This window comes from Natator depressus, chromosome 7, assembly GCF_965152275.1.
Source record: "Natator depressus isolate rNatDep1 chromosome 7, rNatDep2.hap1, whole genome shotgun sequence".
NCBI lineage: Eukaryota > Metazoa > Chordata > Testudines > Cheloniidae > Natator > Natator depressus.
Genome location: NC_134240.1, coordinates 51,422,390 through 51,441,034, shown reverse-complemented (window position 1 = coordinate 51,441,034; position 18,645 = coordinate 51,422,390). Strand labels below are relative to the sequence as shown.

The 18,645-nt window shown below is 46.2% G+C and overlaps 1 protein-coding gene across 1 annotated transcript in view; it reads right to left on the bottom strand.

Moving 5' to 3' along the window:
- Window positions 1-18,607, bottom strand: part of FANCD2 (FA complementation group D2) — a 202,334-nt gene extending 183,727 nt beyond the window's left edge. The window contains exons 1-7 of the mRNA XM_074958397.1: window positions 18,593-18,607; window positions 12,937-13,026; window positions 9,547-9,684; window positions 8,102-8,169; window positions 6,481-6,584; window positions 3,770-3,833; window positions 1,575-1,627 (exon numbers count right to left, since the gene is read on the bottom strand). Of these exons, the coding sequence (XP_074814498.1) occupies window positions 1,575-1,627; window positions 3,770-3,833; window positions 6,481-6,584; window positions 8,102-8,169; window positions 9,547-9,684; window positions 12,937-13,003 (494 nt within the window). The 5' untranslated portion in view covers window positions 13,004-13,026; window positions 18,593-18,607. The remainder of the gene's footprint in view (window positions 1-1,574; window positions 1,628-3,769; window positions 3,834-6,480; window positions 6,585-8,101; window positions 8,170-9,546; window positions 9,685-12,936; window positions 13,027-18,592) is intronic.
- Window positions 18,608-18,645: the final 38 nt, after the last annotated feature.

Here is an 18,645-nt window from a genome sequence, read left to right as displayed (position 1 = left end):
TGTTAAGCAAGACTGCTAGAGAAGCCAAAGCTGGAAACAATGTAGAATGGCTGTCCATTTTTCTCCAGATCCATTATTGCTCTGATACGTGGTTACCCACCATTGTGCTAGACTTTGAAACAATAGCATTCAGCTAGAGGAATTGGTTTTTGTTTTAAATATTAAACTAGTAATGATGTGGTGCCCATGGACAGAATGCAAGTATGCAAAGCAAATTCATCTAGAAAGAGAAATATCATGTTTTTACGAAAATAATGGGCAAGGGGAGAGAAAAGTGCAACTGTGCAAAATGCAAAACTTGATGCTTTGGACCAGTTTCCACTGCAGCAGAGCCTCTCACTGCTAGCTCTCAGTTGGTAAAGGAATTTCTTCTAAGTATTTTTCAAAACTATGCAGATTAGCAGGCCCTCATGGATGATCTACCTGCAAAATTTCATTTACAACCACTGCAGATGTCAGTACAAAATAGGGCAAACCATTCACAGTTCTCACTTCCTAAGCATCCAGAAACCAACCGTTTTCAATGTGTCACCTGAGATCGAGCCTCAGCACCACAAGCATTCTGGCATGCAAATGAGCACTCAGTGTGACTTAGCTTCAGGCTTCCTCTATCCACAAATGTCACAAATAGCTTCAAAACTGGATTAGAGAAGAGAGTTCTAAAGCTCTTCCCACACTACAGCAGAATCCAGGCTAGCAATAAATGTTTAGCCCATGCAAACATTGACAGAATTTGCAAGTATATATTGCAGGTCAGAGTTAAGGATATTGTACACATGTATAAGGACAATTTTTATATTAATATTTTCATTAATAAATGCTAATGGAATATTAATATACTTTAACTGACCATTTCCATATTTTCAAAAACTTTTTCTCCACCTTGTTTTGAAGCTTGTATGAGAGCAACTTTAAATAGAAGTTTAATTACGTTTTTGAAGGGGAATTTTCTAGTTGTGGTTGGTGGGGAGGGAGGGGGGGTGTTTGTAATTTTGTTTTTGTTTTTCCAGGAGTGTGAAATAAGAAAAAAGGAAACCTGAAAATTAAAATCACATTGTTGTAAAAAGTTACATGCTGAGCAGCATACTCCTGAGCTATGCAAGAGTGGGGAGTCTTTGCTGTGGAGTTCCTGAGTCCCACAGTACAGGGGAATTTGGAGTTTTTGAGGTAGATTACTGAAAGGGATCTCAGTTCTTTCAGATGTAAAAGTCATTGTTGTACTCCGGACTCTGCTGGGACACCTTTTAATTCCACTCCCATACTGCCTCTGCCTTTAGTATTGTACTGTGCAATATACCCAAATGTAAGCACCAATAGCCAGTGAATGCACACCACATCAGGGAGAATTCCCCATCTTTAGGCTTGTCCTCTGCTATATGCTGCCCAATTATCTTGAGCTCTGAGTACTGTATAGTACATTGTACTCTCCCTTCCTCAGATTCAGTGTTTTCCCATATATGTAAATTGGGTCATTTTGGTTAAACTTTAGTCATTGATTAAAAGCAAACAGCTGGGATCATGCTCAACAGACAAGGTTTCAGTTCAGGTCAGAGAGAAGATATTAAGGCACTCACGTGTCAAAAAAGAACTCAGGGAGCTTCTCCAATAACAATGTTATAACAGCAGGCTAAAACAGAAAAAGAGAAAGGCAGTATTATGCTGCTGGGTATTTTTTTTTAGACTGTGGTAGTGCTCAGAGGCCCCATTCAGCACTGAGCCCAGTGCCCTAGGCACTGCATTCACACAGAGTATAAGGGACCCAAAAGCATGACCCAGAAACTTTGCTCATTGGAATTCTCCTCTCACGAGCACAGACAGAACACAAACAGCATGCAAACCAGAGGAAGATTCCTGCAAATTGGAAAACCTTGGTAGTTAGGTGCACCCCTAGACCAGAGTCACAGAGACTGTGGAGCCTATCCACCTCTGACCTACAGGAACAAAGACATATAAGCAGGGCCACTTGCTTGCTAGATTTAAAAGTATCAAGCAAAATAACTCAGGAATGGCAATTAAAATTAGTTTAAAAAAAAAAAAAAAAAAAAGCACGTGAAGCCACACTCCCTTCCCCAAACTCCATTATATAACCTCTCTGCTGAAGGCATCAGAAACAACCACTACAGGTAAGACTAAAAAAAGTTTCTATTTTAACTCCCTACTTTCACACACACTTCCTATATAAAACATTCCCCTTCGTGGCTCTAATTTTCCCTACTTGGCCTCTGCCCAAACGGAATTTTTCAAAATTTATTTAAAACAACAATCATTAAGATGTTTGAATTACAAGAGGATTGAAAAACCAGAAACATTTTCCCTCCTGGCTCCTGATAAGCCCTGCTCACTGGTGCAACAGCCTGTAGTGAGGCAGCTACTGCTCTCTGCCTCAGAGACTGTTGTAGTGCACATATGATTAACAAAGTGCCTTGCAAGGAAAGGCTCTGTTAACCTGAAGTATTATTACAATACACTGTGCTTCATTTGTATGGCTTCTTTCGCGGGACATGTGCCAGGAAAGTAATTCAGGAAACTGAAGGGCAATGACTGCCACCTAGTCAGAAGAGTATAAGCACGCAGTATGCTGCAAATGAGACTGGCTTGCTCTTGCAAGGGTACACAAGGTAGTGGGGGAGGACTCACAGAGCCTTCCAACCCAATACTCCTTGCACAAGGACTAGGCATAATCATAGTCCTTGTGCTCCCCAAACATAGCAACTGCTTCCTCCTAGTGCCTCCAGGGAACTAGCTACTGCAGAGGGAGCAGAAAAGAGACAGGGACATGGTCCTGCCCCTCTTCCATACCAGCCAGCACAGCTGGCCAGCTGTGGAGGAGGGAGCAAACTGCCCCAAAGGGTGGCACAGCATGAGCACACTCCTGAAACTTAGGAGGCTCCAGGGGGGATTGTATCGCCTTGGGTGGTCTGGTGCCACATAAGTCCTTACTCAAGGCTGTTCCTTGATGGCACCATTGATCTATTCTTCGAGGCACGTTTTGCTAGAACCAAGTACTTAAGGGATTTAACAGATGTTACATGGGTATGGTATTCTTTGCTCTTAATGTACATGTTATTACTAAATAAAGATTGAGGGGTACATTTGTAAGCACCTGGCTTGTTTTTGGGCATTGTACATATAATATTCCTAGGAGTTCCAGAAGCTTTGGTCGGGGCAACTCGTTTACAGCTCTCACAAAGATAATCCCTTGAAGGTTTGCGAGGCACAGTGACAATGGGGGCCATACAAGTACCTTGATAGAGAGAAGATAATTTTTTTACAGAAACCTTCCCTGCTTCTCCAATAAGGGAGCTGAACCTCCCAACAAAACACCGTAAGCTCCTACCATGCAGTCGCGCAGATGGATTCTCTCCAGCCCCACTTCCCCAGCATGGAATGACAGGGCCCAGGGCTGGAGCAGCAACTTTTCAGCAGGTCTCAAGATCACAGAGTAAAGGCTGAAGCCTGGAACATGCACGTTGGGGCAATCCTTGATGTCCCTATCAATCCTCTTCTCTTGCCTTCCTGCACCCTCGACTGATTCCTTTCCCTATCCACATCCCTCACTTCTCTGACCTTTCCCTTTAAACCGGTAGAGCTGTGTCAGGACTGGAAAAGCAGGGGAGCTAGTCTGGACTGAGGAGCATCAGCGGATTTGTGCAGATTAGTACCTGTCTGCAGTGTGACCAGCTCTAACAGTCCTCTACTTTCGTAAGCATTAGATGTCCCCAAATACATAGTCACAACTGAAAAGAAGAATATGTTAACATGTCCTTACCTGTAAAGTCTCAATTCCAAGTAGTAGTTTAATAAGGCTTTCACAGTATGAATGAACCAAATTTCTGCCCAAAAAAAATTTTATTGTTAGGAAAATTCATGATGTGAGCACACTGCTTTTGTCCAGCAGAGATTAAAAAAAACATCTACTTAAAATGACAACAATGTCCTTTTCCTATCAAAAACAATCCCTCAGTCAAAGAGGGAAACTGGTCAGGTGCTAGTGGTGCTTGTGGATTTTCTATCAAACTCTGAATCTTGCTGTGCATGGCAGTGGGGAACTAGCTGCATATCAAATATAACTCTGCATTTCCAGACCCTCTAAAGCGAAGGGTCCTTTTAGAAGTGTATGACAAACAGGTTTATAAAAATTTGTGGTTAGGCACTAGATGCAGTTAGGTTTAACACCCTTTCAATCTTAACTATTTTTAACTATTGTTATTTAGACTCTGTGAGGGAGGAGGGTCTCAGAGCCCAGACTCCAGGCCAAGGCCAAGTGTCTAGACTGCAATTTTTAGCCCCACAGCCTGAGCCCCATGAACCTGCATCAGCTGACCGAGGCTCTGAGACTCAATGCCATGGGTTTTTTAATCACAATGTAGATTACCCTGAGAGTCCTCTTTGCACTGAGGTCACCCTCTATATGGGAAGAACTGGCTTTGTTGGCAGTATCACACTATGCCCTGGCACCAGCAACTCTGCCAAAGCCTCCACTGATCTACCATACTAGCACGTCTGTGTGGGAGCAAGTGGACAAACTAGAAGGAATGAGAAGAGAGGTGAACTGAATTCTACTAACAAATCTGGGGACTCAGAAACTGACTAGATATCTTCGGGAGAGGAAGATGATACAGGCTACACATTTCTTCAGTCCTAGCAGAGCTGTGGGCAAAGTCTGAGTTGGAGCAACAGCAACAGCTGAAAACTCAACTGCAAAGCTCCAAGGGGAACTCTTTGCCTGATCCCAGTCAAAAGAACTTACTGGAAAGGTGCCTCAGAGAGACCAAAACCTGTCTTGCACTGGACGCTGGAAACTTGAGAAAGGGATTTCTGAGCTAGTGGTACCGCAAAGAAGTCTCTCTCGACTAGGCCAAGTTGTTCTTGGGAATAGCCAGGGGAAATTTTAGAGGCACAGACAATAGTTCATTTAAATTATAAATCAGTCTTGCTCATTTCCAGCTCAAGCTCTGGAAGGAGCCTTGCCCGAGAAAGCTGAACCTTTGGGGTTTTCCTAGATCTTCTGGAGACACTATTTAAGCAGATGATCTCTGCCAAATCTTGTGGATTTTTTGTCAGACTCTGAATCTTGCTGTCCCCAGTGTTACCGCAACTGCTAACTCCCCAGTGTCTGCTCTTACCACAGTTCCTGGAGTATAATCAGGGAGGAACAGGTACTGTACCACCTCCAAAAGTAATTGCTTGTGGCCCAAGTCACACCTAGACAACTAGTATGCCCAATGACTCCGCACCTTTAACGTACTGTTATTTAAGCGCCATGCCCCTGTCTAGCCATTCCTTTGCCTGAAGGATAGATCCTGTCATTGAGCATAAATTCATAAATTGGAAAAAAGAGTCAGAAAAGAGCCATAAGAATGATTAAAGAATTAGAAAATGTGCCTTATAGTGGTAGACTCAAGGAGCTCAATCTATTTAGCTTAACAAAGAGAAGGTTAAGGGGTGACGTGATCTCAATCTGTAAGTACCTACATGGGGAACAAATATATGATAACAAGCTCTTCAATCTAGCAGAGAAAATGTATTACAAAATCCAATGGCTGGAAGTTGAAGCTAGATAATTTCAGACTGGAAATAAAATATAATTTTTTAACAGTGCTAATAATTAACCATTAGAACAATTTACCAAGGGTCCTGGTGGATTCTCCATCCCTACCAATTTTTAAATCAAGGTTGGATGTTCTAAAATATCTGCTCTAGGAGCTATTTTGGGGCAGGTCTCTGGCCTGGGTTATACAGGATGACAGACTAGATGATCACAGTGGTCTCGTCTGGCCTTGGAATCTCTGGCTGTCTATATTAAGTGCTAGGAGTGTGTTTCCTTACTTGTGCACACATACTTGTGCTAGCTCTCATCCAGCTAGTGGAAGTATAAATAGCAGTACAGCAGTGGTAGCAGAGGCATGGCTTAGTCATGCTGAGTACAAACCTGCCTGGAACTGGTGGATACATACTTGGCATGGCTAAGCTGTGCCTCTACTGCCCTTACCCTTGCTACCAGGCTACACTACTATTTATACTCACGCTAGCTCGATAAGAGCTAGCATGAGTCTACACACACGAGCAGGGGAATCAAACTCCTACCTTGTAATGTAGGCATAGATAAAGAATCTATGAAAGTACGGATGGCTCAGGGCCGGCTCTAGGTTTTTTGCCGCCCCAAGCAAAAAATCTGCCGCCCCAAGCACCAAGAGCGCAACTGCCCAAGCAAAGCAAAAAAAAAAAAAAAAAAAAGAGGGTGGCCGGAACGCCATCCCCTGGAATTGTGCCACCCCAAGCACGTGCTTGCTTTTCTGGTGCCTAGAGCTGGTCCTGGGCTGGCTTAACAGAATGGCTGGCTTAACAGAATAAACCCTTCTATCTATGAAAGTACGGTTGGCTTAACAGAATAAATCCTTCTCCCCACAACCAATTTTGCATTGTTCAAGCAGAGACTAACTCCTACGGGCAGGGAGAAAGAAATGCATTTTCTCTGACCTCGTAACCTCGCCCCGCACTGGAGCGCAAGGCAGAAGGCAGTTCCTGAACTGGTCTCTGTCCTTAATGTGAGTCTCCAAGCCACTGACAAACTCCTGCACAACCTGCAGAGAAAAAGGGAAAAGTAGGAACCCTGATCACCCACTTTCCTTTAGGATGGGCTATTTGTGCAAAGGATGAGGGGGAAGAGGAGCTCTGTGCTAAGATAGCCAAGGAGCACCCAGCTGGACAGCAGGCTGCAGGCAGAGATAAACTAGAGGGGAAGCAACACAATGGACATCTTAGAGATACAGCATAAACCCTATGTTACAAACTAATTGGGAATTGAGGAGTTCATAAAATCAAAAAGTTGTTAAAACTGAACATCTCAAAATTGATGTATGTCTGGTGCAGTATGATACACTGCATCACTTTCTGCTTGCCCTTTAAGCTGCTGAAAAGCTCTTTCAAAAGCACTAGAGGCCTCAGAATATGAAGAGATGTTGCCTGTTCTTCTTCAGCATTACTTTCATTATATGATTTTTTTCTATCTGGAAAAATGGCTCATATAACTGGTCATTTGTGAGATTGGTTCTAGTAAAACTGAGGTTCTACTTTACTCTAATCTAAACAGCCTGCAAACGAGATGCTGGTTCCTCTACAAACTCACTCTAGGGTGACAGCTTCAAACTCCCCTCATCTGCTTGTGACTCAAAGGGCTGAGTCCCAGCTGTGACTTCTCCCAGTGCAGCTGGGAGCATGGTGTCCAATACAGCAAACAACAATGTCCAAAAATAGTTGTAATATTGAAACAAGTAGCCTCAGAAGTTTCATATTTGGTCTGGCTGTTTGAGATGGGGACAAGGGAAGAGAGGAGGGGAAGGGAAAACCCTGGCAATATGAACACATTTAAACAAAGAGTGGCCATTCCATTGCTGGCAGCTACCAGGCCAATTACTTACCGAACAGTGAACTGACAATTTTCCATTCAAAAGTTAAGTTTGCCCCCCTCCCCTTTGCGTGTGTCTTTGTCTCTTGCATCCTTTGGATTTCAGTTTTCTCCCAAGTCACATTTTCTAGCAGTGCATACCTGCGGAGGGGGCCAACATGGGCAGAATAGGGGTCATGGCCATGGAGACAGATGTGCAATGCTTTGTCCCAGAATTGTACAAGGCCACTTTAGCAGCATATAAACTGGATGAGGTTTGACAGGTTCAAGTGCAGATTTGCCTCCAATCAGCCTATTAGTGGCTGGTGAGTCTGACATGATAGCTCAAAAAAGACAGAGCCAGAGCAGGAAGGGTAAAGGGAGCCAAGGAGATGGGGGAAAGAGTTGAATACAGTTTGGGGGATTGGTGAGAGGGAGACAGACAGGCATCTGGAAAGAATGGGCCCAAGAACAAGCAGCAATATTCTTCTCAGGAATGTGGCAGAAGAGGGGGGGGGCCATTGGGACACTTCTGGAATTGGCTATATTTGCATACCTCTTTTACCTGACACATTCTGCACTGCCAATTTTGGGTGTGCAGCAGCAATTAGCCTATGTTAATAGCCTATTAGCACAGGGAGCGGCCACACAGCCAAGTAGCATACAGATTTTAAACACAGACGTCTCCTGAAATTTGTGGTGTTAGCTACATACATGTGGGTAGAAAGGATGCTTCCTCAAGATCTGGCAGAGTTTCTTCTGGAAGGTTGCTTGATCCACGGCTATGGAGAAAGTCAGGAGTAAATCATTTTAGTCATGCAACATACATGTTAGTCATACATTTTAGCATGGAAACTTCACAGTATTTCAGCAACAAATACAAGTTGCTTTGCAGATTACAAGCAGCTACCCACTGGAGTTTACAAGTTCACTTCATCTAGAGTGCCCAGTTAACAAAAACCTGAAAGATACTATTACTCACATTCCCTCCATCATGGCAAAATTGAAGCGGATCTGATGAAATTTAAAGAATAACCAATGTGCAGCCTCTCCAATCTTGCACAGTCAGCTGTATAGCTCACTCCTAGTATGGAGACCCTGCCAGCCCATTCAAGAACACAAATTGGGGAACCAAGCAGCAGGGAAGGGATCCCATGGTTTTCCTTGTGTCCTAATGAATACAGCATGATTAAGCTCTTTCTCCTCCAGCTCAAATCCCTAACTCCTATACTCCTAAAGAAAGACCATTTACCCCTACAAGATATGACAGCAACCCTCCAGCAACATCAGACTGCTCTGTCCCCACAAGCACACCCTGCATTTCTAGTGTTCCAGCCACTCTAAAGAGAAGCAGCAAGTCTCTGCCAGAACCACTTTAGTTCATCCAGTAGCCAGTAAAAGGGAGTCACTGTGGGAATATTAAAACATGCATCATGAGGATGTTAAGCCTGCAATGCTCCAGACACAAAGTACTGAATGAGAAACTTGACTTGGGAACCCCATGTGGCAATGAAGCTTGGTACTGCTAAGTCCAAAAAACAGCAAAGTGGCTGATTCAAAATAATGCAACCACTTCCTCAGAACTGCTGACAGCTGTGCTTGAGCTGGGAGAGGAAGGGGAATGGTGATTTCCATTTGAAGCTCTCTTACTCTAGTACTCCTGCCTTTTCAGCTAAACCTTGTAATATTTAAAAATAAAATCCTTACTTTGCCCATTATCTGTAATGGGTTAATAAGGAAATAGGAGAAAACGTTAGAGCAACTCACAGAGCCTTATCTCATTCCATCCCCATCTGTACACTTACAATCTTCCAGCATTCTCCCAGCACGGCACATGCATGTATACGTCAGAAGAGTGGAAGCATGTGTGTAATGTGTTGATCAGTATGCAGCAAATAAGGGAAGTAAGGATTTACTCACTGAACAATGAAGATAAAAATAAAGGTTTATCAGCTGCCTCATTCACTGCGCATTGTCCATCTTGCATATTGAATAAGGCAGGAATCATGTAATTCAACAGCGCACATGAGGTTGACTTTAACTTTGGCGCTTCCTGAGTTGAGTGCTTTATTCTGTCACCCTAAACTCCTTTTAATGTTGCTTTTTGGATAGATATATACATCCACAGTCACATACAGCACAGAGTGCTAAATCCATACCTATGTCATTCTGTCTCTCCCCAGCATTCAGAGTAATTCCTGCTGTTTTGATGAGCTGTACAAAGATGCTATCATTCTCCACCGCTCCATCTTCGGCAGAGGTCTTCTCCTTGCAAGAGATCCGAGACTTTTTTGTTTCTGAGAAAGCAAGGCTTATTATTGTAGGATAAACAGATGCAATAAGGAGTGGGGTTCCTTAAGAGAATTCACTAACTCAAAATTAGCCATACCTCAAGATATTCTGTGAAGAGAGGCATTACCTTTGAGGGTCAGACGAGTGATCTATCCACTCTGCTGCTGTCTCTGACAGTGATCAATAGCAGACATTTAGGAGGAAGATATAAAACACTTAGGAGCATAAGGGGAAATTTCTTACTGGCCCCAGCTGGTGGCCTGTTCATGACCTAAAGCATCTGGTTTAATACCAACATTTTCTTTAAAGCCACTGTCACAATTAACAAATTATTGGCTGAGCTTGGAAGGCCTTGCACTCAACTTGATGGCATTTCTCTGTCTCTCTGTCTGTGAGGCAAACAGCTGTGCATCTCTCTCTATCAGTGTTATAGAGGGCGGACAATTTATGAGTTTACTCTGTATAAGCTTTATACAGAGTAAAACGGATTTATTTGGGGTTTGAATCCCATTAGGAGCTGGGTGCTGGAGAGAGGTGACCTGCTAAGCTGTTTTCAGTTAAGTCTGCAGCTTTGGGGGCATTGTTCAGTCTGTGTTGCAGCAGGCTTGCGTGTCTGGCTCAACAAAACAGGGTTCTGAAGTCCCAAGCTGGCAGGGAAGATGGGCTCAGAGGTAGTTTCAGCACATCAGGCGACAGTCGCAAGGGGGTCTCTGTGACTCCTCTGAAACCTGTCTATGAGGCAATCACTTTTAAATACACATCCAATCAATTCCAACTCATCAATGCTTATTAATTTGGGGGAAAAGGGGGGGACAGGGACACATGAAGCCCCTGCTAGTTTTTTAGCACAGACATAGCCTCAAGCACCTCTGCAACTGTTTATCAAACAACAAGCTGATGGCACTCATTAACGCCTTCCAGCAAAACAATACCCCATCTCAGCTCTGCCCATCCTCCCAGTAGAGCAGAGATGAGCAAACTATGGCCCACAGGACAATTCTGCCCAGCCCGTGAGCTCCCAGCTGTGGAGGTTAGCCCCCGGCCCCTTCCCCGCTGTCCCCCCTCCCCCGCAGCCTCAGCTCGCCGTGCCGCTAGTACTCTGGGCGGCGGGGCTGCATGCTCCTGACGGGCAGCGTGGCGGGCTCCAGCCAGGCAGCACAGCTGCCAGGCCTGCTGCTCTGAGCGGCATGGTAAGGGGGCGGGGAGCAGGGAGGTTGGATAAGGGGCATGGGGTCCCGGGGACAGTCAGAGGACAGGGAGCAGGGGGCGGTTCAATAGGCGTGGGAGTCCCGGGGGCCTGTCAGGGGGCGGGGGTGTGGATAGGGGTCAGGGCAGTCAGGGGACAGGAAGCGGGGGGGGGGGGGTTGGATGGGGGTGGGGTCCCAGGGGGGCAGTTAGGGGGTGGGGGTCCGAGGAGGGGGCAGTCAGTGGACAAGGAGCAGGGGGGTTGGATGGGTCGGGGTTCTAAGGGGGGCAGTCCAGGGGCAGGAAGTGGGAAGGGGCAGGGCTAGGCTGTTTCGGGAGGCACAGCCTTCCCTACCCAGCCCTCCATACAGTTTTGGAACCCCGATGTGGCCCTCAGGCCAAAAAGTTTGCCCACCCCTACAACAGAGTGTAACATCTTGGCACCCTGCATGACTTGTGTAAGCTGGAAAGCTTGTCTCTCTCACCTACAGAAATTTGTCCAATAAAAGATATTACCTCACCCACCTTGGCTCCCAGACAGAAACAAGAGTAATTGGGGGGAAGGGGGAATGGAGAAGGACATGAACACATCCATTGGCATGGGGGGGGGGGGGGAAATGGGGGATGCTGGGAGAGGGATGGGAGAAGCAGGACACCCAAAGCCCTAGCATGGGGGGAAAGGGGAAAATGGGGAAAGCCGGGTAATAAGGGTTCACCAAGAGGCCCTGCCATAGAGGGAAGGAGGAATGGGGGAGGCCACAGAACTCCTGCCACAGAGAATGGACATGGGCGACACTGGAATGAGGGGAGGGGGAAAGGGAGAGTACACAGAACTCCTGGTGGAAGAGAGAATGGGGAATCCTGGTATGGTGGGGAAGACAGACTGGGGGGCATGGGTGAAGGTGGGAATAGGAGTTCACACAGAGACTCTGGCATGTGCGGGAGAATGGGAGACTCTGGAATAGGGTAAGTGGGGACCACACAGGCATGAGAGGGAAGGTGAAAACGGGGAGAGGGGAATGGGGTACACAGAACTCCTGGGGGGGGGGGAAGATTGGGGGACCTTTGTATGGGAGAAAGGGGTCTAGGAGTACATACAGAGCCCCTGCCGTGGTGGAGAGTATGGGGGACCCAGGAATGGGGGAGGGAAGAATGGGGGCACAGAGAACCCCGGTGGGGAGGAAGACTGGGGAAACCTGGTGTGGGGGAAGGGGAGGCACACACAGCCCCTAGAATGGGGGCGAAGAGGAGGCATGGGGCAGAGTGGAAATGGGGGGGAATCAAGCCACTGGCATGTGGGGACAATGGGGAACTCTGGTATGGGAGAGGGAACCATGCAGCACACAGAACTCGTAGCAGGAGGGAGATAGAGGGGAGTTGAAGAGAGTCCCAGTGTAATAGAAGGGGATGGGAGAGTGTCACACAGGGAGCTTGAAGGGGTGGAGTGGGGGCGAATAGAGGAAAGCAAGGAGCCCCTAAGCTGTGCAACAAGCTTGGCCAACACATATGAATCATGCAATGCCTTAGTTATTATTTGTACAGCACCACCAGCATGCTAGGTACTTTATTTACAGGCATCTGTAGGAGGCACATCCCTGCCCTGAAGAGTTTACTCTCTATCTCGGTTCTTCTACCTTGTCTATCACTGGGATATCTGAGCACCTTGCACATTTACTAGAGTGAAAATGAAGTTGCTTTCTCCTTCCCCCATTCAGTAGAGAGGTGGCTGTTTTTTTTAAATCTGTGATTTTGGTAGAATGGGCTTATTTTGGGGGAAGGAGGGGTTTACTACTTCCCTCTAATGGCACTGAGGCTTGCTCCCGTCAGTCCAGAGAGACATAAATGCAGAGATGGAGGAAAGGAGGCAATCAGATTTTTCAGACCGGGTAACACCCTTGGTTTTGTTATTTTTCATTGTACTGTGGCTTATCAAACGTTACCATTTTATATTCTGTGGGGCCATTCTGCACAACCCGTCACTTTACTAGAAAACTTCTATGCACCCTGCCTGTGAACTGTTGCCCTCTACCAAAGGAATTTCACTTCAAATAAGAGGAGTTTGTTACACTTACGTGGTAATTCTGCAATCAGACTGTCCCCATGAGCATCAGATTTGGACAATTTTCGTTTTGAAACCATGGCAACAAAATCTTTGTTGTATCCTAGAATAATATTAAAAAAAAACAATTAGCAACTAGGCAGAGATCAGTTTTTACTTTAAAATTTGTAAACAAATCTAAAGTGAATAGAGGACAGGATACAGTGAAGGAAAAGTGCTCCAGGAATGCAGACTGCCCATTCAAAGAAAATGAGAGAGATCGGATTAACCAGCATTATTCTTTGCACAAACACCTCTTCAATGCAGACTGATGTCAAGGAGTTCCAGTTACATTAAAATAGCATGGTGTATCACTTTTTCTAAAATGCAGTTTATCAGAACACCAGGTTCTGAGTTTCTGTGTTTCTTTCAACTGCCAGTTGAATTAAATGGTGAGTTAACTGGAGTAACCAAAAGAAACTCCGACATTACAAGTCTACGCAGTTAAACAGCCAAATGTCAGTAAATCCCAAAGCCAAGGCTGAACATGCAACCATCACTCTATTCCCTTGTGTGCACACATCATGATACAATCTTCAATTACATCATCACATTAGATTTCTCAAATATAGCTACCATCACTTACTAAGATTATGGGCACATAATAAGTACCTAGGAGAGAGATACTTTGTTTCTATATCTTTCAGACACATATCTAGCATTACTCTCTATTATATGTTTCAGAGTGGTAGCCGTGTTAGTCTGTACCAGCAGAAAGAATGACGATTACTTGTGGCACCTTAGAGACAGTTAGTCTCTAAGGTGCCACAAGTACTGCTCGTTCTCTATTATATGTAATTTTTTTTTAATTTTGTGTAAAGGTAAGTATATAAAAAAGGGACAAAGCTAAAAAAAACACACTTTTTGAATTAGGATGTAAAATGGTAACCGATAAGCATCAGCCTTACCAGTAATGTATTCAGTAAACGGTAGGGGGGTTGAGGCTGGGGCCAGCAGCCAGGACCCCGGGCACAAGACCAACAGCAGAGCCCGGCATAGAATGTGGGGGTGATGCAGCAACCCTAGTTCCGGAGCCTATATTGTGAACTCCTTAACAGTTAAATGTTTAACCAATATAATTTTAATAGTTTAAAACATTACTTTTTCTAAACGCTATTTACATCCCTATTTTGAATGCATTTTACCTATCATTATCACAAATACACTAATTTTAGGTATTAATGTAGCTATCAAAAGAGAACAATATGCTGTAGAAATTATTTTGGGGAAGTTCTATGGCCTATGTTATGCAGGTCAGACTAGACCAGTGGTTCTCAACCACGGGTGCACATACCCCAAGGGGTACACAGAGGTCTTCCAGGGGGTACATCAACTCATCTCGATATTTACCTAGTTTTACAACAGGCTACGTAAAAAGCACTGGCGAAGTCAGTACAAACTAAAATTTTATACAATGACTTGTTTATACTGCCCTATATACTATACAATGAAATGTAAGTACAATATTTATATTCCACTTGATTTATTTTATAATTATATAGTAATAATGAGAATGTAAGCAATGTTTTAGTAATAGTGTTCTATGACACTTTTGTATTTTTATGTCTGATTTTGTAAGCTGGTAGTTTTTAAGTGAGGTGAAACTCGTGGGTACACAAGACCAATCAGACTCCTGAAAGGGGTACAGTAGTCTGGAAAGCTTGAGAGCCACTGGACTAGATGATCACAATGATCCCTTCTGGCCTTGAAATCTATGAACCTATGGAGTATTTTTCTCTATTATTTCACTTTGGTTACTTTACACATTTGAGAGCACACTGGTTTTAGTCTCTCATTTTCCCCAGCCCTCTGCACTACAATCAGTTAGTCAGTCACTTCCCCTTGCTGTTTCTGTTAGTTTTTCACACAGCAATAGGAAAGAGAGAGAAAAAGAGTTTGTTCTTAAATAGGAAAATATTATTGAAAAATCATTTTTTAAAATGGCAAATAAAATCAGGGGTGGGTGTAGGACCCAAAAGGACTTTTAACTTGGTCTGTTGATTAATCGCAGTTAACTCACGTGATTAACTAAAGAAAAAATTAGCTGTGATTAAAAAAATTAATTGCGAATAATTGCACTGTTAAACAACAGAATACCAATTGAAATGTATTAAATATTTTTGGATGTTTTTCTACATTTTCAAATATATTAATTTCTATTACAACACAGAATACAAAGTGTACAGTGCTCACTTTATATTATTTTTATTACAAATATTTGCACTGTAAAAATGATAAACAAAAGAAATAGTATTTTTCAATTCACCTCATGCAAGCACCATCCCCACACACCCCGCGCTATCACAGAGTCGTGGCAGGGCACCATCCCTCCCACAACCCGTTGCCAAGGAGAAGTGGGGGGACACCATCCCCGCACACACCCCATTACCACAGAAATGTGGGGGGCACCATCCCCCCCCACATCCCATTATCTCGGAGACATGGAGAGGCACCATCCCCACACACAGCCCATTGCCATGGAGATGTGGGAGGGCACCATCCCCTCATACACCCCGCTGCCACAGAGACGTGGGGGGCGCCATCATAGAATCATAGAATATCAGGGTTGGAAGGGACCTCAGAAGGTCATCTAGTCCAACCCCCTGCTCAAAGCAGGACCAATCCCCAACTAAATCATCCCAGCCAGGGCTTTGTCAAGCCTGACCTTAAAAAACCTCAAAGGAAGGAGATTTCACCACCTCCCTAGGTAACGCATTCCAGTGCTTCACCACCCTTCTAGTAAAAAAGTTTTTCCTAATATCCAACCTAAACCTCCCCCACTGCAATTTGAGATTACTCCTTGTTCTGTCATCTGCTACCACTGAGAACAGTCTAGAGCCATCCTCTTTGGAACCCCCTTTCAGGTAGTTGAAAGCAAATATCAAATCCCCCCTCATTCTTCTCTTCTGCAGACTAAACAAACCCAGTTCCCTCAGCCTCTCCTCATAAGTCACGCATTCCAGTCCCCTAATCGTTTTGGTTGCCTTACGCTGGACACGTTCCAATTTTTCCACATCCTTCTTTTAGTGTGGGGCCCAAAACTGGACACAGTACTCCAGATGAGGCCTCAACAATGTCGAATTGAGGGGAATGATCACGTCCCTCGAGCTGCTGGCAATGCCCCATCTTATACAGCCCAAAATGCCGTTAGCCTTCTTGGCAACAAGGGCACACTGTTGACTCATATCCAGCTTCTCATCCACTGTAATCCCTAGGTCCTTTTCTGCAGAACTGCTGCCTAACCATTTGGTCCCTAGTCTGTAGCGATGCATGGGATTCTTCCGTCCTAAGTGCAGGACGCTGCTCTTTTCCTTGTTGAACCTCATCAGATTTCTTTTGGCTCAATCCTCCAATTTCTCTAGGTCCCTCTGTATCCTATCCCTACCCTCCAGCGTATCTACCACTCCTCCCGGTTTAGTGTCATCTGCAAACTTGCTGAGGGTGAAGTCCACCCCATCTTCCAGATCATTAATGAAGATACTGAACAAAACCGGCCCCAGGACCGACCCCTGGGGCACTCCGATTGATACCGACTGCCAACTAGACATGGAGCCATTGATCACTACCCATTGAGCCCGACAATCTAGCCAGCTTTCTATCCACCTTATAGTCCATTCATCCAGCTGGCAAGAATACTGTGGGAGACCGTATCAAAAGCTTTGCTAAAGTCAAGGAATAACACATCAACTGCTTTCCCCTCATCCACAGAGCCAGTTATCTTGTCATAGAAGGCAATTAGATTAGTCAGGCATGACTTGCCCTTGGTGAATCCATGCTGACGGTTCCTGATCACTTTCCTCTCCTCTAAGTGCTTCAGAATTGATTCCTTGAGGACCTGCTCCATGATTTTTCCATCCCCCCCACACACACCTCATTACCAGCTGTGCATAACTGCCCATTGCCATGGAAATGCGGAGTAGAACCATCCCTGCACACAGCCCGCTACCACAGAGATGCGGAGGAAAACCCGCACACACCCCACTATTACACAGATGTGGAAGAGCACCATCACCACCATACACCCCATTAACACGGAGACAGGGAGGAACCATCCCCACACACACACCCCTACCACAGAGACATGGATGGGCACCATCCCCCTACAAACCCCATTACCATGGAGACGGGGGGCACCATTTCCAGCAAGACACATGGGGGGCACCATCCCCCCCCACACCCCGCTACAACGGAGACATGGGAGAGGACCATACGCACACACACCGCATTGCCACTGAGACGTGAAGGGGCACAATCCCCACACACTGCCCGTTGCCATGGAGAGGTGGGGGGACACGATGCCCGCACTCACCATGTTACCACGGAGACATGGAGGGCACCATCCCTGCACACAACCTGCTACCACGGAGACGCAGAGGGGAACCATCCCCCCACAACCACAGAAACGGGGGAGGGCACCATCCCCACCCACACACTCCATTACCACGGAGTCGCGGGGGTGGCACCATCCCCGCACACTCTCCATTACCACGGAGATGGGGGAGAATCATCCCCGCACACACTTTGTTAACATGGAGATGTGGGGGGGGGGGCACCATCCCCGCACACACTTTGTTAACATGGAGATGTGGGGGGGGCACCATCCCCACACACAGCCAGTTACCACAGAGGTGTTGTGGGGAACCATCCCCACATACACCCCGCTACCACAGAGATGGGGGGCACCATCCCCTCCACATCCCGCTGCAATGGAGATGTGGGAGAGCACCATACCCGCACACACCCCTTTATCACAGAAATGTGCGGGGCACCATCCGCCTCACAACCCGCTATCTCGGAGACATGAAGGGGCACAATCCCCACACACACTACATTGCCACGGAGACGTGGGGGGACACTATCCCCGCACATAGCCCACTACCATGGAGATGTAGGGGGCACCATCCCCACAAACACCCCACTAGCACAGAGATGTCAGGGGGCACCATCCCCACAAACACCCCACTAGCACAGAGATGTCAGGGGGCACCATCCCCACAAACACCCCACTAGCACAGAGATGTCAGGGGGCACCATCCCCACAAACACCCCACTAGCACAGAGATCACAGAGACCATACCCCACACACCCCCCATTATTGGTTGTGCGTAACTGCCATTGCCATGGAGATGCGGAGTGGAACCATCCCTGCACGCAGCCCGCTACCACAGAGACGTGGGAGGGCACTATCCAGCCACACACCCCCACTACCACAGAGAGGTGGAAGGGCACTATCCCCACACACACACACCCCACTACCACAGAGAGGTGGAAGGGCACTATCCCCACACACACACACCCCGCTACCACAGAGAGGTGGAAGGGCACTACCCCCCCACACACACACACCGCTACCACAGAGACGTGGGAGGGTAGTACCCCCACACACACACACACCCCGCTACCACAGAGACGTGGGAGGGTAGTACCCCCCCACACACACACCCCGCTACCACAGAGACGTGGGAGGGTAGTACCCCCACACACACACACCCCGCTACCACAGAGACGTGGGAGAGTAGTACCCACACACACACACACACCCCGCTACCACAGAGACGTGGGGGGGGGTTACTAGTGCCAACTCACTGTTACCACAGAGACGTGGGGGGGGGTTACTAGTGCCAACTCACTGTTACCACAGAGACGTGGAAGGGCACCAACCCCCGACACCGTTACCACAGAG